The following is a 23,172-nucleotide window of genomic DNA, read 5'->3' on the forward strand; positions in this document are numbered from 1 at the left end:
CTTCCTCCTATAAACATACGGTCCCAGGTGAACCATGAGATAAATATCAAACAAATCTCAATTAAGGATCATTCTACAAAATACCTGACCCAGTATTCTTCAAAATTGTCAAGATAATTAAAAACAAAACAGTCTAAGAAACCATCCCAGCCAAGAGGATCCTAAGGAGACATGACTACTAAATGCAGTACTATGACATTTTCCTAGGTGATACCCTGAAACATAAAAAGTTAACTAAGGAAATCTAAATAAAGTATGAAGTAAAGTGAAGTGGCTCAGTCATGTCCGACTCTTTGCAATCCCGTGGACTGTAGCCCACCAGGCTCCATGGGATTCTCCAGGCAAGAATACTGGAGTGGGTTGCCATTTCCTTCTCTAGGGGATCTTCCCGACCCAGGGATCAAACCAGGTCTCCCGCATTGCAGGCAGACGCTTTAACCTCTGAGCCACCAGGAAAGCCCCCCAAAATTTACTTCCCACATGTGAGAAATGCAGGAATAAAGTATGCACTTTAGTAAATAATAGTATATCAGTAGGTTCTCCAATTGTAACAAATATACTGCGCTAAAGTTAGATGTTAACAACAGGGAAAATTGGATGTTGAGTATATGGGAACTCTGTACTATGGTTCCAATATTTCTGCAAACCTAATCCTTACCTAAAATAAAACATGAATGTAACAACTGACATAGAATTAATTTACTTGGTAGCAATGAAGTAGAAAACGCTTTTATAAAAATACCTTTAAAGATCAAAAACTCTGTAATTTCGTGTTGATGGACTTAGAAAATAAACCAATTTGGAAGTAGCAAAGAAAAGTATGGAAGACAAAAATATCACACTGTGGAAAACAAAATTAAGACTCTTATTTTAGCAACAAAACTATGAACAACAACAATAAAAACATTTTCTCAGGCTTAAATCAACATTTCTTCCACAATTACAAAGGAAGGTCACAAAGTTTTTCAAGTTTGTGTTTTTTTTCAGCTCAAAAACTTTCTAGATTTAGAACTGGTCATTTTCTAAAAAATAAGGAAACACTACAGTTGACAGAAAGGCAAAGAAACATAACATTACTGAACTGAAATGTAATAAATTTAATAAATTACTTCAAGCATCAATTCTTAGAAAGGAATCTAGACGAGTATTTTCATTATCTGCAGATACTTAGTTGGCACCATAAGTTACTATAAACATTTAGTCAAACTAACTTAATTCTTCTAATATTTTAAGTCTTAAGCAAAGGTTGGGGGTGGGGGAGACATCTGCCAAATAAAATAGAGGAAAAACTCCAAACTGTAATTCTACCTCATACATTATGGAAAGTGCTTCATGGATTTTAGAAAGTACACATGGATTATAGATTTAACGGTAAAACTATATAAGAATGTAGTTGAATTAACCTTAACAATGTGAGGATTAAGTACAAACTTGAACATTAAATGCATAATTTGTGTAGTAAGTGAAAGCTGATGCCTCACACACTTTTCTGTCCAAAAAAAACTGTATCAGCTGCCACCACTTACAATGGATGGATTTTACATAAAAAACACTTACTTTATCTTCTACACCACAATGGGAATTTCTGAAAATAATGGATCTACATTCCTATTTGACAATTCACTGAAGTGGAGAAGACTCTTGAGAGTCCCTTGGAATGCAAGGAGATTCAACCAGTCCATTCTAAAGGAGATCAATCCTGGGTGCTCACTGGAAGGACTGATGCTGAAGCTGAAACTCCAATGCTTTGGCCACCTGATGGGAAGAGCTGACTCACTGGAAAAAGACTCTGATGCTGGGAAAGATTGAGGGCAGGAGGAGAAGGGGACGACAGAGGATGAGATGGTTGGATGGCATCACCAACTCGATGGACATGGGTTTGGGTGGACTCCGGGAGTCAGTGATGGACAGGGAGGCCTGGCGTGCTGCGGTTCATGGGGTCGCAAAGAGTTGGACATGACTGAGCGACTGAACTGAACTGATGTGGATGACCCTTTAGAAAAAGAACCTATACTCCAGCTGACAAGAGTCCAACCCCACCCACAAATTCAGGCTAATTTCACTATATATTACCTGCTTAGTTCCCGTAAGCATTTGACTTTGAAGGCCCATTACACAAAGGGAAAAAAATCACAGATTTGACTAAAATGTCTATAAGTAAAGGAAAAAACGCAAACCTTAGCCAAAAAAATTAACAAACAGAGCAAAAAGATCAGCAGGGAGCACTAAATATATTTAACTCTAGAACTAGGACAATAAAATAAATGTGGTGATTAGGCTGAAAGAACACAATGTAAATATTATAAAGAGTACTTTAAAAAATGTAGGAGTGGGGGGAAAATGAAAAGTTAACTCATAAGAAGAGAATATTATTTAAATAAAATAGCAGAAATGAAAGCAAACAATAAAGGACAGCAAACATTATTACCAGCAAGACTAATATGACATGACTGATTTTCCATTACAATCCACAGTATCCAGTCCTGATTACTTGGATTGAAATTTACATACTTTAACACCATACTGTCACAGTCTCACACTAAAGCAAAAAGTTCAAATATTACCACTGAATTTAGAAACTGAATGGCTGTTTATAAATCAATGTTCTGTTGGTATATAATGCTTACAGACTTTTATATAAATGACCTACTATACAATGTGAATCAGTCTAGATAGTCCTTTGAAAATTGACTAAGTGTCAAAACTCAAAATAAACTACTCCAAGAAGCATACCTAAAATAAAAGATATGAGAAAACTAAAAGTTGAGGCATGGTTTACAGTCTTTCTATTTAAAGTGCTAACAGGGAGGAAAGTTAGTAGTTAATTTTAATGACATAGGTAGAGTAAATTTTGCTATTCTTTAAGAAAGGATTAAACCATATAATCAAGGCCAAGATAAACTATTTCAACAAAATAGGTAATGATGAAAATTTTAAACTACACTCCAAGCAATGTATGAAATATATAAAATGTTTACAATCACGTATGAGAAATAAGTATTCTCTTTACACAGCTAAATGTATTACCAAGGACATAAGAAAAAGTAGGGTCTCCCCCTCCAAAAACAAAAACAAAGGAACCTTCAAAAATCCCCAGAAACAAAAGTGACCAAAATTTCTTTATAAGAAAAACACCACTTTCTTATCATGATACATTTTTAATGCATAATATATTATGCTTCACCAATGATAGAACAGTATCTTCAGAGTCTGAAAGGTTTTTCTTAGGATACAAAAGACCTAGGCATGCTTTTTAGTTAAGGGAAAGAATCATGAACAGAGACAACAGAAAAAATGTAAGCTGAGAGAAGGACTAAAATAAATGAAATCAAAAGAAAGGGGAAAGGAGGAAAACAGAAAAGGTTTGGGGAAGGAGCAAAGGGAAGAGAGAAAAAAGAGAGGGCAAGAAGAAAAAAGAACAAAAAAAAAAAAAAACAAGGCTTGCATAGTTTTTAGAGAATTATACCTTCCTGAAGACCAGGATGTATGACTTGCTTGTGCCGCAAGGCCTTCAAATCTTCTATCAATTCCTTTTCCAACTGGGAAATTCGTGCTCTGCAGCCTGCTCAGAAAACAATGATAAAAATAAGCTGCTATATACTACAGCAGACTACACATTGCTTCTTTCACTTCTAGAGCCAAATTCTCCATCTCTCTCTTTTTTACTATTATATAATACCTGGGTCATTTGCGGCTGATGCCTGAAGACTACAAGATTCTTCATTTGTTCCATCAACTGCATGAATATCTAGAGCTTCCTGTATTAAAAAAAAAAAAAGAAAAGAAAAAAAGTGGTTCATGTGACTTCTAAGGATTTAAAAGTAAACCAGGGGCATTTTTTCCATGTTGACACTTTTCACTATTTTCTAAATGTTCTACATTAACATCACTTTAATAGTGGGGAGAAAGCAAAAAATTTAAATATAATACACTCAGCTAACTGACTTAAAACTGTATTTATGCCCATTTATTGCAATTTGTATAATGATTTCTTCTGCGTGCATGTTAAGTTGCTCCAGTCGTGTCCGACTCTGTGTGACCCCACGGACTGTAGCCCGCCAGGTTCCTCTGTCCATGGGATTCTCCAGGCAAGAATACTGAAGTGGGTTGCCATGACCTCCTCCAGAGGATCTTCCCGACCAAGGGATCGAACCTACGTCTCTTATGTCTCCTACATTGGCAGGTAGGTTCTTTACCACTAGGTCCACCTGGGAAGCCCCTGTTTAAATAAAGATAGATTACTCAGCAATTAACAAGGAGGGAGGAAAAGAACAGGCAGAGAGAATTCAACCTCTGTGTAGTCAATTTAGAAAGACTAGGTTTCTCTAAAAATCTAAAAGAAAAATAATCTAGTTAAAGCGTTGGGTTAATACTGCTAACCCAATATTTCAGAGATACTCCCCTTCCCATGCACACAACCTCATATAATGAATGCATTTACAGTAACTACATTCTAAGATAACTAGCAGCTAGTATACAATTCAACGATGATTATTTGGCCTTAGAAAGCTGAAAATGACAATCTTACCTTTGATTCAAAGGAAACAAAGAGTACACCGTCGACATCTTCCAGATCAGGTTTCACATCTGGAAAGGTACTCCCAGGACCCGTAAGAGTGTTCTTTGTAGAAGTTAAAGATCTTCCTGTGGTTTTAGGTGGCCGCCCTGCCTTAGACAGTTTCAGTTTTCGTGGCCTTCCTCTTTTTCCAGGGACATTTGGAGGGGCATTCTGATTAGCATTCACAGTCCTGGGAGCCGCTGAAATCTTAAGCATAGTTTTCTTTCTGCCCAAGTCCTCTTTTCCTAAAAACGAGTCCCCAACTGAACTCTTTGAACCATCAAGTAGTTTTTCTGTGTTAACACTGTCAGATATATCAGGGTATTTCCACTGAGCTTCTTTAAGTAAGGGATATTTTTGTACCACTCTGATATCTGGTGAATGTCTTCCAAGATCATTTTCTGATTCTCTGTCTAAGCAGAAGCCAGTCTCATTAGAATTTTCAATGTACGCAGGCAAATAGTCTAATTCTGTCAACAGAGAAGATCTATCCTTCCGAGATGTGGAAAGCATGTTGTCAGGGAGCTCAGAAACCTTCACTGTGCTTTTGGTGACAGCACAGGGCTCCAGATAGACTACTGGCATCTTTCCAGCATCTAATTTGAACATTTTAGCTTTAGCAACACCTGATGGGCTATTTGGTTGCCATTTAGAAGATGGATGGTCAGCTTCTAGGTCATCAGCTTTATTGTGCCTCTTCAGCTGTTTCTCTAGTATAGGATCATCATCGCTGTTTGAGTATACATCTGTTTCCTCATCTGTCTCTTCCTGTTTCACAGTGACCCCTTCTGGGCACTCACCAAGTTCATATTCATAATCATCCAGAGGCTCTTCTTTAACGACAACATTGAAGTTTTCATTTGGGTTTAATGGTGATATTACATGGGAGCCATCTTCAAAACTGTTGCCAAGGCTGGAGAGACAGGGTAGGGAGGGTTAAAAAAGGACAGAATCATCCATAAATAAGACTCAGGAAGGGAAAGGTGGAAAAAGAGATTGTTGAAAACCAAGTAAAATCACATCAGATTTCAAGAACCATTCATTAAAAAAAAAAAACAGCATTCTGTACAACGTAACAAGCTTCTCAACGGTTTACCAACATCACATTTCTACATATTCCATCAATTTCTCATGAAAAATATATAAAACAAAGGGTAAAGTTTTAACAAGTAACTCTCATGACTAAATCAAAATGCAAGGTATGTTGTAACACTTATTTTTCTAATAGTATTCTTCATCGCTTCTCAGCCTTTTGGCTAAGATCAAACCTAACAGTATTCTTCAAATGATTTCAATTTTCAAAGTTAGTTGGCACTGATACAAAATCAAACTCTTGAAATCTACAGACTAATAAACAACTGCCAATAAAAGCAAACAAACGTTCTCTATGATTAAAAATTTAAATAAACATCAGAAAGGGCCTTTCAAACAGTCCATTGATTTTTTAATTGAGATAAAATTCATACAACATAAAACATAACATTTTAACCATTTTAAAATGTACTAGCTACTAATTTTCCCACTGCAGTCACAATGTTGCTGCCAGGTGATTTTTCAAATTGAAAACCGAAAAAGTCACTTTCAATGTAAAGAACCCAGATTATATAGACATATAATCTGTCTAGACTTCAGTGTTTATAATTCATCAAAATTCAAATCAACTTTTTAGCTTCCTACTTTGCCTAATTTATCACTGAAAGCATATAAACTATACCAATGTATCTTGAGAACATATTAGTATGACTCACTAGCCCAATTAAAGTCACTTTATCTGTGTAACTTTCATTTACCTCAAACATGCAAAAGCAACAACTATATCAATGTGTAGCTATTTGCCCCTTGAAAAACTGACTTGAGATCTTGACCTCACTCAAAAATTCAATAGAGGACTTCCAGTTAGAATATAGAAGTTCACAAAGAACATACAGTGACAAAACACTAAATAAATTTAAAATTCTATTCTTTCTTTAAAGTCACTGAATATCTCTGGGTACAAAGTAAGTCTGCTGCTGCTGCGAAGTCACTTCAGTCGTGTCCGACTCTGTGTGACCCCATAGACGGAAGCCCAACAGGCTCCCCCGCCTCTGGGATTCTCCAGGCAAGAACACTGGAGTGGGTTGCCATTTCCTTCTCCAATGTGTGAAAGTGAAAAGTGAAAGTGAGGTCAGTCAGTCGCGTCTGACCCTTAGCGACCCCACAGACTGCAGCCTACCAGGCTCCTCCATCCATGGGATTTTCTAGGCAAGAGTACTGGAGTGGCTTGCCATTGCCTTCTCCGACAAAGTAAGTCTAAATCAACTGAATTCCAGAGAGGAACCAGCCATCTCGAAGTGACCACAGACTACTAGTGCTTTCAATCCTGCATGGCATTTACCTTGGTTGAAGTACAAATGAAGACAGAAAAAGGATGCTATAGGCAAAGAATCTTTGCTGGAACACAGAGAAACCAAACTTTTAATGCCTGAGTATGGGCAGACTAAAACCTGCCCTCAACAGAAAACAAGTCTTGCTACCATCAATTATCCTCCAGGGGACTTCTGCAGAATTTCCAGTGATGCAACTTAGCCTGAAAACACAAACTTAGTGTCACAGCACTTAAGATTCCAGGGCCCTGTGTGAAAGAAGAGTTCAATCCTACCCTTAAAACTGAGGTGAACTAAGATTATTAAAGTATATCATTCAGAAACCAAAGTGAGTGGAAATTTATTAAAGTAAATCATCTTGACTTGTGGTCCCCAACCTTTTTGGCACCGGACCTGTTTCATGAAGCCAATTTTTCTGGTCCGTGTCTCGGGGGTTGGGGATCTAGACTGAAGGATAGAGAAAAAAGCAAAACATGTGTCAGAGACCTGTGGGACACATCCGATGATATTGGTATCAGCACCTCCAAAATGGCAGGAGAAAGAAAGGAGAAACATTCAAAGAGAAATTGAATAAAAATATTCCCAAAGTGAAAGATTTTCATCCACAGATCCAAGAAGCTCAGCAACATAAAAAAAAAAGTCATACCTAGGCACATAAAGATCAGGCAGCTGAAAAAAGACGAAGAGAAAAACCTTACAAGCAGGGAAGGAAAAAAGAACAGACTAGAGGAAAAAGGATGGTAACATCAGACTAACTAGTCGTGGGAAACAATGTAAAACAGAAGACAATGGAATGACACCCATCATAAAGCATTTAAAGAATCAATGTAATATTGTAGGTTTAAAAGAAGCCTTCAAAGCTAAAGACGTTTTCAGACATCTGAAAGAATTCACACGTCACAAAAAATACTAGGCCAAAACAACACAAGGATATTAGTTTTCACCACTTCTAATTATGTAATTATACTAGAGGTTCAGGCTTCCCTGGTGGCTCACTGGTAAAGAATCTACCTGCAATGCAGGAGACCTGGTTTCAATCCCTGGGTCCGAAAGATCCCCTGGAGAAGGGAATGGCAACCCACTCCAGTATTCTTGTCTGGGAAATACCATGGACAGAAGAGTGAGTTACAGCCTGATGAGTGACAGTCCACGGGGTCACAAGAGTAGGACACAACTTAGCAACTAAACCACCACCACCATACTAGAGGTTCTGCCAGGGTGATCTGGCAAGAAAAAGAAATAAAAGACATCCAGATTGAAAAAGAAGTTAAAAAAAAAAACACCTCTATTTGTGGATGACATGATCTTGTATACAGTCACCCCCAGTACCTGAGGGAGACTAGTTCCAGAACTCCCCACAGATACTAAACTCTGTGGATATAAAACAGAAAACCCTAAGAAATCCACACCAAAAAAAAAAAAAACTAAGGGAATAAATGAGTTTGACAAGATCACAGGATCCAAGATCAACACATACCAAAATAATTGTATTTCTACACACTAGGAACAAACATCAAAAATGAAATTGAGAAGACAACCCTATTTACAATAGATCAACAAGAATAAACTACTTAATAAACTGAACCAAAACGCTGTAAGACTCGTACACAGAAAACTACAAAACTGTTGGGGTAAAAAACAAAATTAAAGGCAGCCTTTAAAAAAAGGATAACTACTCCACAGTTACATACTTAGACAACTTAGTATTTGTGAGACAGCTGCTGCTGCTAAGTCACTTCAGTCGTGTCCGACTCTGAGACCCCATAGACGGAAGCCCACCAGGCTCCCCTGTCCCTGGGATTCTCCAGGCAAGAACACTGGAGTGGGTTGCCATTTCCTTCTCCAATGTGTGAAAGTGGAAAGTGAAAAGTGAAAGTGAAGTCGCTCAGTCATGTCCAACCCTTAGCTCCCCAAAAGTGAAATGCAGATTCAACACAATCCCTATCAATGCCCCACCTGGGATTTTTGTAAAATAGACAAGCTGATTTTATATAATTCACATGGAAATGTAAGGGACCCCAAAATAACTCAAAGTATCTTGAAAAACAGAAACAAATGGGGACACATACTTCCCAATTTCAAAACTTATATAAAGCTACCGTACTCAGCATAAAGCTAAACATACCAATCTACTAAACAGAATTTAGAGTAATAAATGCCCACATTTGTAGCAACTGATTTTTTTTCTAAGGGCCACACCATGTGCCATGTAGGATTTTAGTTCTCACACCAGGGATTGAACCAGTACCCCCTTCATTGAGAATGAGGAATTTTAACCACTAGACCAGCAGGGAGTCCCTCAATTGATTTTCAACTGAATTCAATTCATGGATGCCAAGACAATTTAGTGAGGGAAGAATGGACTTATCAACAACCAAAACTTATTCAACACAAACACTTCACAAATGTTCATGGCAATGTTATTCATAATAGTCAAAAAGAAACAACATAATGTGTCAACTAATAACTGGATAAATAAAACATAGTATATCCACATAACAGAATATAATTCAATAATAAAAGAAATTAAGTACAGATACATACTACAACATGAACCTTGAAAACCTTATGCTAAGCAAGGCATGACAGACCACGTATTACATGGTCCCATTTATATGTAATATCCGGAATGGGCAAATCCAGAGACAAAAGAGGAACTGGCGGCTGCATACGGTTGGGTGGGGTGGAATAGCAGCTGAAGGAAAATGGGGAGTGATCAGTCAAGGACACAGGGTTTCTTTCTTTGTGGTGACGAAATGTTCTTAAAATGACTCTAGTCATGGCTATACAATTTTGCAAATATATAAAGGTCACTGAACTTAACACTTTTAAAGGGTGAATTATATAGCAGTGAATTACATCTTCTTTTTTTAAACCAAGTTTAAAAAAAATACTAAAGGAAGTTCTTCAAACTGATAGGAAATGAACTAGTATGAAAATGAATCCAGGAATGAATGAGAAGATCCAGAAAAAATAAATATGTCACTAAATATAAAAGACCATTTTTCCTACATTTATTTAAATGACTACTATTTAAAGCAAATAAAGGAACAATATTTTCGGGGGGTTATAACATATATCTAAGGACATGAACAACAAGGACATTAGCTGGTCATGAAATGTTATAATATTAATCTGATTCTACTTGATAAATTAAGAAGGTACATACTTATCTCCATAACCACTGCTACAGAATACACTGTGTCCCCTCCCAAATTCATAGACTGAAGCCCTAACCCCCAAGTGACTGTACACAAAGATAGGGTCTTGAGGAAATAGTTAAGGTTAAATGAGGTCATTAAGGTCACCTCTGTCTTTTCTACATGAAGACAAAGCTAGAAAGCAGCTGTCTACAGGTCAGGATAAGAGCTCCCAACAAAACTGAACCTTATCAAAACCATTACTTGGACTTTCTAGACTCCAGAAACATGAGAAAATAAATTTTCATTGTTTAAGTCACTCAGTCTACGGTATTTTATTATGTCAACCTAAGAAGACTAATATAAACACTAAAAAACAAAAACAAAAAAAAACAGAGGCATAGCTAAAAAAAACTAACAGGCCACATGGATGGAATTTTTTTAATTCACTCCAAATAAAAACAGGGGAAGATAATCAAAGAATAGATGACAGAAAATATCAAGCGAAATGCTGGGCACAGACAAATCCATTTTTCCAAAAAATCAGTATCTTGGGGATTGATAAACTGTTTATAAAGGGCTAGATGTAAAAATTTTAGTCTCTGAAGTCTGTATAACCTTTACTCAACTCTACCACCATAGCATAAAAGAAGCCACAAGACAATACATAAACAAGTGAACATAGTTGTGTCCCAACAAATGGACACTGAAATTTAAATTTTACATAATTTTCACACAAGTATTACTCTTATTTGTTCTTCCCTCACAATCATTAAAAAATATAATAACCATATTTTTAGTTTGCAGGCCATAACAACACGACCAAAAAAATGGCAGGCTAGGTGTGGTCCACAGGTCTTAAGTTTGCCAACCACTGAACTGAAGTAGGCAAATTAAAACAAAAGCAAGGGAACTGCTTGGTGGTCCAGTGCTAAGACTCCAGACTTCCAATGCAGGGGGGCTTGGTTCAATCCCTGCTCAGGGAACTAGACCCTGCACGCCACAACTAAGACCCAGAGCAGTCAAATAAATAAATAAAAACAAAAGCAAGCCGAAAGAAGGAAAAAGTGCTAAGAGGAAAAAGTTCAATGAAATAGAGAAAAGAGAAACTGAATTTATGAGTTGAAACCTGCCAACAAAGAAAAACTCCTTGGCTTCCCTCAAGTCTAGCAAACACATAGTGAAAGAATTCCGATCTTGCACAAACTCAGAAAATACTGGAGAATTCAACACTTTACAACTTTGAAGAAACAAATCCTTGAATCCAAAGTATCAGAAATAAAAATATCCTTCATGAATTCAGAGGAAAATCCTCAGTGAAATATCAGTAAATTGAATCTAATATTAGAAACAATGTTCTTTAAACCAAGTAGTATTCATCCCAAGAATGCAAAGATGTTAGAACACTTCTAGCTCTCATTCCCACACAGCCCCCACCCCACCATTAAAAAAAAAAAAAAATTATCCATATTAACAAAAAACAGGGAGAAAAACAAAATCTCAGTGGATACAAGAAAGTCATTTGATAAATATTCAACATTCATTCTTAACAGCACTTAAGAAATTAGGATTGGAAGGTAACTTCTCAATGTGATATAGAGCATTACAAAAACAGCTAAAGCCAACACGATAACAGCCAATTAAAAAATACTGAATGATTTTCTCTAAAATTAGGAGACATGAATGACCATTCTCAAAATTTAGTTTCAACAGAGTACTGGAAGTTAAACTGTGCAGTAAGGCAAGAAAGAAAGAGAATAATAATAAAGACTGTAAGGGAAACTAACTTTGTTCACAGACATCATAATTATGTATGCAGAAAATCCTAAATACTACAAACCAATAAGCGAATTCAGCAAGGTCATCAAATACAAGATCAAGGTACAAAAAACAAATGTATTTCTACATACTATGGTAGTTTTGAAGTTTACACTACCAAACATTTATTATAGTGTCAACAAGACTGCATAATATTGGCAAAAGAACAAAAAAATGGAATAAAAAGTCCAAAAATAGACTCATATATACAGTCACCTCATTTTCCAAGGCACCAGTGCATTTTAATGAGGAATATTTTCAATATGATGTTAGAACACACAGGTATCTTCATGGAAAAATATGAGCCTTGACCCCCAACTTCATGCCATACACAAAATGTAAGCCAAGATAGGCTAGATTTAAAATGTAAAAGCTAAAACAGCTTCCCCCTTTCAAAATTTTCACTTAACTGGAGAAAAGTTATTTATCTGGGTTTTTTTTAATGGCTTTATTATGTAAGTTACATAACATAAATCCCACCGATTTTATGTGACAACTCACTTATTTTTACTAAATTTATAGTTTTGCCATCACCACAATCCCATTTACCTATTTTTTTAATTTTTTGACCACACTGCACAGCTTGTGGGATCTTAGTTCCCCAACCAGGGATTGAACCCAGACCCTCAGAGGTGGAAGCACAGAGTTCTAATCACTCAACGGCCAGGGAATTCCCTACTTTACCTGTTTTTAAAGGTTAGGCAAAACCATGATGTCTCTTTTGCACTTTCCCTATTAATCTCAGCTTTTATGTACATTTATATATAAATGTCATTCTCTATCAAGTAATTTAGGATTCACACTTAATGACAGTTCTTTCATTATCTTCGTATTTTACAGAATGAACTTCCAACATGCAGTAAATAATCTGTTTTTTTCATTTAGCCATATGACTTCAATTATGTTTGCAGTAACTAAGAACCTTGTGAAGCTAAATTTTGGCTGCTACCAAAATAATTGCTTTCACATCTTCCTAGGATATTAAATCTGGTAAATTACAGAAGTTGTCAGAATCTCTCCTTATCTTCCAATAAAACCTTTATACATAAAGCATGAATTTTTTCCTTGGCAGAAGGATTTTGTACACAATCCTGCAGTTTCATACTTCTAAGAAGGTGCTATACAAAAAAATTTGCTACAAGATTATCTAATCAACAATACAGCAAAACAACTGATTTTTACACATCAATTAATCTAAAGAATTACTTTTTTGTTGGCATACACAATCAATCTAACAAATAAATATGATGTATACCAGCCATTCTGAAACACACTGAAAAAGCTTTTTAGTGCTATGGATAAACTCATTCACGCAACACTTACTGAGCTCCTATAATGTGCCAGATGCATTTTGTGGGGCACAAGGATTTACCAAAATAAATAAAGCACAGTCCACATATTCAAGGAATTCATAAATCAATGCACAAGACAGACAAATAGACAATATTATGTCATTTAACTTAATAGATACTAAGATATATAAAGGTGCACATTAGATAAACCCATAAGATAATGCCTCCCATGAAACTGGTAATTAGAGTAACAGGAAAAAGAAAATCATTGGAAAAGGGAATGGAGAGTGGAAAACAAAAGAGCTTCTGGAAACTGAAATATGATATCTACAATAAAAACATCAGTAAGTTAGAAGCTAAATCAAGGAAATCTCATATAACACAGAGCATTATCTTATATAATCAGTATGTCAACTATCAAGATTTTTTTTTTTTTTTAAAAGAAAACAAACATGACAGTGAAAATGTTCAGAGAAATATACTTCAATGTTCCTAGGACCAAAGAACATGAATTTCTTGTTTTGAAAAAAATATGTTTTCTCACAATGATGAGAAGAACCACACCAATACAGAGGCTCATCATTGTGAAATTTCATAATATGAGAGATAACAAAGATCTTCAGTTCAGTTCAGTTCAGTTGCTCAGTCGTGTCCGACTCTTAGCGACCCCATGAACCACAGCACGCCAGGCCTCCCTGTCCATCACCAACTCCCGGAGTTCACTCAAACTCATGTCCATCGAGTCGGTGATGCCATCCAGCCACCTCATTCTCTGTCGTCCACGTCTCCTCCCACCCCCAATCGCTCCCAGCATCAGAGTCTTTTCCAGTGAGTCAACTCGTCGCATGAGGTGGCCAAAGTATTGGAGTTTCAGCTTTAGCATAAGTCCTTCCAATGAACACCCAGGATTGATCTCCTCTAGAATGGACTGGTTGGATCTCCTTGCAGTCCAAGGGACTCTCAAGAGTCTTCTCCAGCACCACAGTTCAAAAGCATCAATTCTTCGGCGATCAGCTTTCTTCACAGTCCAACTCTCACTTCCATACATGACCACAGGAAAAACCATAGCCTTGACTAGACGGACCTTGGTTGGCAAAGTAATGTCTCTACTTTTCAATATGCTATCTGCTGCTGCTGCTGCTAAGTCACTTCAGTCGTGTCCGACTCTGTGTGACCCCATAGACGGAAGCCCACCAGGCTCCCCCGTCCCTGGGATTCTCCAGGCAAGAACACTGGAGTGGGTTGCCATTTCCTTCTCCAACGTGTGAAAGTGAAAAGTGAAAGTGAAGTCGCTCAGTCATGTCGGACCCTTAGCGACCCCAGGGACTGCAGCCTACCAGGCTCCTCCATCCATGGGATTTTCTAGGCAAGAGTACTGGAGTGGCTTGCCATTGCCTTCTCCGAATATGCTATCTAGGAGCCTCCAAACCACCAGGAATCAAACTTCTCAACAGGAAACTGGAACCTGAAAACACATTTTCAGCCAAGAACTCTACCTTCAACCAAAATACTTATAAAGTATGAGGGCATAAGAAAGCTATTAAAAATACTAATAAAGCTATTACTCAACACATAAGAAGGAAATTGAGCGGTAAAGGAGATTACTACCTTCCTCCGAAGTGATTTTATTTAAACATTCTAAAATTCTACATCCCATACATCTTTTCTGAGGAAATTATGAAAATGCACTTGAAAAAGTGCAAATTAAAACCAAAATGCTCCCACTTTCACCATGTGTATTTAACATAGTACTGCAAGTTGTAACTTAAACAATTAGATAAGAAAAAAATTCTATCAATTCAAATTGGGAAAGAAATAGTAAGGGTATCTCTATGTAGATGACATGATCTTATATGCAGAAAATTCTAAACAATACACATACACACACACACAGAGCCAGTTAACAAATTCAGCAAGGCTACAGGATACAAAATCAATATAAAGGGCCAGCTATATTTCCATACACTGTACAATACACAACATTCATAAATATGCAATTTCCTTTTTGAAAACAAAAGAAGGATGAAAACAAAGAGCTGGTTCTTTGAAAAGATAAACCAAATCAACAAACCCTTAGCCAGACTCATCAAGAGGATCCAAAAAAAATAAAAATAAAAGAGATGTAATACCTGACACCAGAGAAATATAAAGGACCATAAAGAGACTACATAACACAATTATATTCCAATAAAATGGGCAACCTAGGAGAATTCAATAATCTCCTAGAAATAATCACCTAGTACAACCTCCCAAGACTGAATCAGGAAGAAATACAAAATATAAACAGAGACCAATTACAGTAAGTCCCCTACATACAAACCAGTTCTGTTCTAAGAGCATGTTCATAAGTCCAATTTATTCAACAAAACTAGCCTAGGTATCCAACTAACACAACTGGCTATATAGTACTGTACTGTAACAGCTTTATAACACTTTTCATGTCCCATCACTTCACGGCAAATAGATGGGGAAACAGTGGAAACAGTGACAGACTTTATTTTCTTGAGCTCCAAAATCACTGCAGATGGTGACTGCAGCCATGAAGTCAAAAGATGCTTGCTCCTTGGAAGAAAAGCAATGACAAACCTAGACAGCATATTAAAAAGCAGAGACATTCCTTTGCCGACAAAGATCCATCTAATCAAAACTATGGTTTTCCCAATAGTCATGTATGGATGTGAGAGTTGGACTGTAAAGAAAGTGGAGGGCCGAAGAATTGATGCTTTTGAACTGTGGTGTTGGAGAAGACTCTTGAGAGTCCCTTGGACTGCAACCAAACCAGTTAATCCTAAAGGAAATTGGTCCTGAACATTCATTGGAAGGACTGACGCTGAAGCTGAAGCTCCAATCCTTTGGCCACCTGATGCGAAGAACTGACTCAATGGAAAAGACCCTGATGCTGGGAAAGACTGAGGGCAGGAGGAGAAGGGGACGACAGAGGATGAGATGGTTGGATGACATCACTGACTCTATGAACATGAGTTTAAGCAAGCTTCCGGAGCTGGTGATGGACAGGGAAGCCTGGCATAGCTATACAGTCCATGGGGTCGCAAAGAGTCGGACACAACTGAGCAACTGAACAGGACTAAATACATTAAAAAACAAAAAAGTAAAACAGTTTGAATGTTATAGTACCGTATATTGAAAAGTAGTGTAATATAGTAGTAGAACAGCTGGCATACAGGGGCTAGCATCGAGTGAACAGGCAAGAAGAGTCACTGACTAGAGGCGGGAAGGAGGTGTAAGATGGTAGAGCTGAAAGATTTTCAGCAGTAGAAGATGACGGGTAAGCTGTGACTTCACTCACATCAGATACTGAGAGAACACACATTTGCATCTTTGAAAGTTTACAACTTACTGGTTTGTATGTACGGGACTTACTGTACCAATGATAAAACTGATCAATAATTTAGAAGACTCCCAAGAAATTAAAGTCCACGACCAGATGGCTTCACAGGTGAATCCTACCAAACATTTAGACAATTAACAACTATTTCTTTCAAAACATTCCAAAACATCTATGAGCAAAGAATGTGTCTGAACTTCTACTACATCAGCATTACCCTGATAGCAAAATCAAAGACATCACCACCTCCCAAAAAAAAAAAACTACAGACCGCTTTTCGGCCAGAACTGCCATCTTCCAGTAATTCGCCAAAATGACCAACACAAAGGGAAAGAGGAGGGGCACCTGCAACATGTTCTCTAGGTCTTTTAGAAAACATGGAGTTGTTCCTTTGGGCACATATATGAGAATCTACAAGAAGGGTGATATTGTAGATATCAAGGGAATGGATACTGTTCAAAATGGAATGGGCATTTAATCTACAACACAGGAGATTAAGAATATACAATAAGAAAAAGACAGCCTTCTCAATAAATAGTGTTGGGAAAACTGGTCAATTACATGCAAAAAAATCAAGCTGGACTTTTTCACATGATATACAAAAATAAACTCAAAGTGGATTGAAGACTTAAGATTTTACATCATAAAACTCCTAGAAGAAAATGTAAGTAGTATTAACAATGCTTTTATCAGTCTTAGCAATATTTTGAATATGTCTCCTAAAGCAAGGAAAACAAAAACAAAAACAGACAAATGGGAATAACCAAACTAAAAAGCTTGTGCACAAGGAAGGAAAACACCAACAAAAGAAAAAGCTGCCTACTGAATGAAGATATATGCAAACAATTATCTAACAAAGTGTTAATATACAAAATATACAAAAATCCATTTAACTTAACATCAAAAAAACAATCTTATCACGAAATGGACAGAGAACCTAAACAGACATTTCTCAGAAAAGACATACAAATGGGCAACAGGTACATGAAAAGATGCTCAACATCACTCACCATCAGGGAAATGCAAATCAAAACCATAATGAGGACTTCTCTGTTGGTCCAGTGGTTAAGAATCTACTTGCCAATGCAAGGGACACAGGTTCAATCCCTGTTCCCAGAAGAGTCAGTCCACATGCCGCTAAACAGCTAAACCCATGGGCCACAACTACTGAGTTTGCGTGAGACAACTACTGAAGGCCCACGGGCCCTAGGGCTCAAGCTCTGCAACAAGAGAGGGCATAGCAATGAAGAGCCTGTGCACCACAACCAGATAGTAACCCCCACTCACTGCAACTAGAGAAAGCCCACGTACAGCAACAAAGACCCAGTGCAACCATAAATAAATAAAACCACAATGAGCTAAGAGCTTCCCTCAAAGCTCAGGCGGCAAAGAATCTGCCTGCAATTCAGGAGACCCAGGTTCAATTCCCAGGTTGGGAAGATTCCCTGGAGAAGGCAATGACAATCCACTCCTGTATTCTTGCCTGGAGAATCCCAAGGACAGAAGAGCCTGGCTGGCTACAGTCCATGGGGTCGCAAGAGTCAGACACGACTTAGCGACTAAAGAGAGAGACAATAAGCTATCACCTCACCTGTCAAAATGGTATTATCAAAAAGACAACAGATAATCAGTGCTGGAGAGAATGTGGAGAAAAGGGAACCCTCAGGCATTGTTGGTAGGTATGTAAGCTGGGGCAGCCACTATGGAAAATAGTATAGAGGTTCTTCATGAAATTAAAGATAAAACTGCCATAGCAACTGCCAAGCAATTCCACTTCTGGGTACTTTTTCAAAGAAACTAAAACACTAATTCAAAAAGACATATGCACATCTATGTTCATAGCAGCATTATTCACAATAACTAAGATATGGAAACAATCTAAGTGTCCATCAATAAGTGAATGGACAAAAAAATGATATATGAATATTAGCCACAAAAAAAAAAAGAATGAAATCTCGCCATTTGCAACAACACAGACAGATGTAGAGGATATTGTGCTAAGTGAAAGAAGTCAGACATAAAAAGACAAATATTTTACGATTTCAATTATACGTGGAATCTTAAAAAAAAAAGAAATGAACAAAAGTAACAAAATGTAAACAAGAGTCATAGATCTAGAGAACTAGATGGCTATCAGAGGAGGAGAGGTAAAGGTAATAAATGAAATAGATGAGGAAAATTAAGAGGTACAAACTTCCAGTCACAAAGTAAATGAGTCACAGGAATAAAACGCACAGTACAGGATATACTGCCAATAATAACATAATATATATTAATACACTATTAATGCAATATATACAAAATGTAAAATTACATTATGACAAATGATAACAGATTTATCATGGTGTTCACTTTGTAATGTACACAAATACCAAATCACCCTATGCTACACACCAGAATGAACAGTACTGTAGGTCGATTATACTTCAATATACACTCAGAAAAAGAGATCAGATTTGTGGTTACTGGGGGCAGGGGAATGGGAAACTGGATGATGGCAGTGGAAAGGAATAAACTTCCATTATAAAATAAGTAAGTACTAGGTTTATAATGCACAACATGATTGCTATAATTAACACTGCTATATGTTATATATTAAAGTCACTGAGAGAGTAAATCCTAAGAGTTCTCACCACAAGCCTTGCCTCAAAATAATCTCAACTCCCAAATCAAGCATCTGAAGACAAAGTCTGCATATAGCTAAGTACCATTTTCAGGTAGAAGAAATAATGCTATTTCTTGGAGCATGCACATAAAGTTGTTTTTTTTCCTCTTCAGTAACAGAGATATTTATGCATTCATAAATCTGAACCATTTCTTAACTCTTAAGATCAGAATCTTAAGATTTAGATGGGGAAACAGTGACAGATTTTATTTTCTTGGGCTCCAAAATCACTGTTGATGGTGACTGCAGCCATGAACTTAAAAGACACTTGCTCCTTGGAAGAAAAGCTATAACAAACCTAGACAGTGTATTAAAAAGCAGAGACACTATTTTGCCTACAAAGGTCCACATAGTCAAAGCTACGGTTTTTTCAGTAGTCATGTGCAGATGTGAGAGCTGGACAATAAAAAAGGCTGAACACCAAAGAACTGATGCCTTCGAACTATGGTGCTGGAGAAGACTCTTGAGAGTCCCTTAAACAGCAAGGAGATCAAACCAGTCAATCCTAAAGGAAATCAGTCCTGAATATTCACTGGAAGGACTGAGGCTGAAGCTGAAGCTCCAAAACTTTGTTCACCTGATGTGAAGAACTGACTCACTGGAAAAAGACCCTAAGGCTGGGAAAGGTTGAAGGCAAGAGGAAAAGGGGATGACAGAGGATGAGATGGTTAGATGGCATCACTGACTCAGTGGACATGAGTTTGAGCAAGCTCCAAGAGATGGAGTACAGGCAAGCCTGGAAGCTGCAGTCCATGGGGTCGCAAAGAGTTGGACACAAAAGAGCAACCGAACAACACGTGACACCAAAAACTACTGTCTGTAAGAAATACACAACTCCTTCAGCTAACAAACTCCTTCTCCCCTCGGCCTCCAAAGTAATTTTAAAAGTAAATTCTCTATCACCCAAGGATAGATTAAACTGCTTTTGGATAATGAGGGTGAAAATAGTGGTGCTGCCATAAAACTCCTAGAAGAGAACACAGGCATTACATTCTCTGACATAAATCCTATCAGTGTTTTATTACGTCAGTCTAAAGCAATAGAAATAAAAGCAAAAATAAACAAATGAGACCTAGTCAAACTTAAAAGCTTTTGTACAGCAAAATAAACTATAAATAAAATGAAAAGCCAAATACAGAAAATATCTGCAAATGATGTGACCAAAAAGGGCTTAATTTCCAAAACATACAAACAGCTCATACAACTCAGTAACAAAAACAAGCAACCCAATCAAAAGACAGGCAGTAGATCTAAATAGACATTTCTCCAAAGACAACATACAGATGGCCAAAAGGGACATGAAAAGATAATCAGCATCACTAATTATTAGAGAAATGCAAATCAAAACCACAATGAGATACCACCTTACACTGGTCAGAACAGCCATCAATAAAAAGTCGACAAGCAACAAATGCTGGAAAGAATGTGGGAGAAAAGAGAACCCTCCTATGCTATTGGTGGGAATGTAAATTAGTGCAGCCACCATGAAAAACAACATGGCGGTTCCTCAAAAAAACTAAAAATAGAGTTGCCAGAAGATACAGCAATCCCACTCCTGAGTATATATCTATACAAAAGTATAATCCAGAAAGATACATGCACCCTTAGATCATCATAGTAGCACTATTCATTAGAGCCAAGATACGGAAACAATCAGTTCAGTTCAGTTCAGTCGCTCAGTCGTGTCTGACTCTTTGCGACCCAGTGAATCACAGCACGCCAGGCCTCCCTGTCCATCACCAACTCCCGGAGTTCACTCAAACTCATGTCCATCGAGTCGGTGATGCCATCCAGCCATCTCATTCTCTGTCGTCCCCGTCTCCTCCCACCCTCAATCCTTCCCAATATCAGAGTCTTTTCCAGTGAGTCAACTCGTCGCATGAGGTGGCCAAAGTATTGGAGTTTCAGCTTTAATCTAAACATTGAATGACAGATGAATGGATAAAGAAAATGTGGTACATATATACAATGGAATACTACTCAGCCATTAAAAAAGAACAATAATGCCATCTGCCGCAACATGAATGGACCTAGAGATTACCACACTAAGTGAAGTCAGAAAGAGACAAATACCATAAGCTATCACTTACATAAGCAATCTAAAATATGACACAAATGAACTTGTTCACAAAACAGAAAGAGATTCACAGACATATAAAACAGACTGTGGTTGCCAAGGGGACAGTGGGATATCGAAAGGATGGATTGGCAGTTTGGGATTAGCAGAAGCAAACTATTATATACAGCATGGATAAACACCACAGTACCACTATAAAGCACTACATATTCAATGTCCTGTGATAAAACATGATGGAAAAGGATACAAAAAAAGAATATATTTGTAACTGAATTGCTTTGCCATACAGCAGAAATTAATAAGACACTGTAAGTCAACTGTACTTCAATAAAATAATTTTTTTTAAATACCAGGGTTGAAATGTTTAAAACACATATTGGGTAATCAAGATGATTAGACAGTGACAGGAGAATCAAATATTATAGATGGTATCCACTAGTTGCAACTGCAATATATATAGATACACACACCACAGTGAAAAGTATAAACTGAAAAACATTTTCTCTCTATAGAAAGAAAGAAAAACCTGTATGCTGCCTGAGTAATATCCACTCCACCTGTTAACAAACCTTGGAAAATAGCAAAGAACTAGTTTGCCCATAAACAAGTCAAGGGGAGCTCATGAATATGGGAATTCCATAGTAGCTATTAGTGGAATATGAATTAAGTGAGAAAAATAAAGTAGACGTATTGGGTTGGGATGTACTTCTGCCAAACTTGGATTTTAACATTGAAATAAGGCAAATTTTCAGTAGCAAATGTAAGGAGCTTAGAAACAGCCACTGGGTCCTAACAAGGAAAGAGTTAAACAGACTGAAAAATCAACAATTATTTTGAACCCATAAGAGACAGTGCAAACTGCTGAAACAGGTAAATACAGGGGGTCGTGGTTTAACAGAGCAGTAACTAACAACAGACTCCACCTTGGGAACCAGTGCCAAGGTAGGAAAAACCTGAACTGTAACTGACAAATTGCTGGACGCTCAGTGTAAGATAGCCTGAGTTTAAAACTCCAGGGATGCCCAGTTATAGGGGGGCTCCCACATTTCTGTAAGTTTTCCTCTAGGAGTTAGACCAGATCTCACAGTAAATATCAGCTCATGAGAAAAATCCTGGGGTGCAGGTGGCTCGGAGGGGTGGTCTCTGTTACTTTTAATAACAAAGCCTAATCTCTAGAAAGAAATGAGTTAACCAGAGTCTAACTTGGTGGGGTTTTATCAGAGCCTAACTGACCTGGGGAAAGGGAATTTACCCAACTCCAGCCTACCAGAGCCAATTCTGTCCAACTTAAGGAGGCAAGAAGGGATATGAGAAGCACCTGTGAAGTTCACAGTCCAGAGGCACAGCCTCATTTAAAAACTGAGAATTAATCACAGAAAAGAACACTTCCCTTTCCCTCACATCCATGCCTTACCACAACATTCTTAAAAGCCTATTATAGAAAGCACTTCCTTTTACCTAACACATCCCATCCAACTAGCCATAAAAAATTACAACACATACTAAAAGGGGGAAAAAAAAAACTTGAAGACAGAGCAACCATCAAAATTATCATACTGGAATGATGAAATTACCAGATTGGGAATTTATAACTATGATTAACATGCTAAGAATTCTAATAAATAAAGTAGACCACACGTGGGCTTCCCATGTGGCTCAGTGGTAAAGAATCTGCCTGCAGTGCAGGAGGCTTGGGTTCAAGCCCTGGGTTGGGAAGATCTCCTGGAAGAGGAAATGGCAACCCACTCCAGTATTCTTGCCTGGATAATTCCATGGACAGAGGAGCCTGGCAGGCTATGTTAAGAACAGATGTGCAATGTAAGCAGAGAAATGAAAATCCTAATAAAGAAGAAAAAAGAGACACTAAAGATCAAAACCAAATGGGCAAGAAATGGCAAGGACCTAACAGAAGA

The 23,172-nt window shown here is 37.5% G+C and overlaps 1 protein-coding gene across 14 annotated transcripts in view; it reads right to left on the reverse strand.

Moving 5' to 3' along the window:
• Positions 1 to 23,172, reverse strand: part of MGA (MAX dimerization protein MGA) — a 151,486-nt gene that overhangs the window by 61,790 nt on the left and 66,524 nt on the right. For all 14 annotated transcript variants that reach the window (XM_088839778.1, XM_088839777.1, XM_088839782.1 and 11 more), the window contains exons 3-5: positions 4,529 to 5,471; positions 3,680 to 3,758; positions 3,467 to 3,562 (exon numbers count right to left, since the gene is read on the reverse strand). In XM_088839778.1, the coding sequence (XP_088695904.1) occupies positions 3,467 to 3,562; positions 3,680 to 3,758; positions 4,529 to 5,471 (1,118 nt within the window). The remainder of the gene's footprint in view (positions 1 to 3,466; positions 3,563 to 3,679; positions 3,759 to 4,528; positions 5,472 to 23,172) is intronic.

This window comes from Moschus berezovskii, chromosome 9 (genome assembly GCF_049115385.1).
Source record: "Moschus berezovskii isolate FMDL1 chromosome 9, NW_MosBer_1.0, whole genome shotgun sequence".
Classification (NCBI taxonomy): domain Eukaryota; kingdom Metazoa; phylum Chordata; class Mammalia; order Artiodactyla; family Moschidae; genus Moschus; species Moschus berezovskii.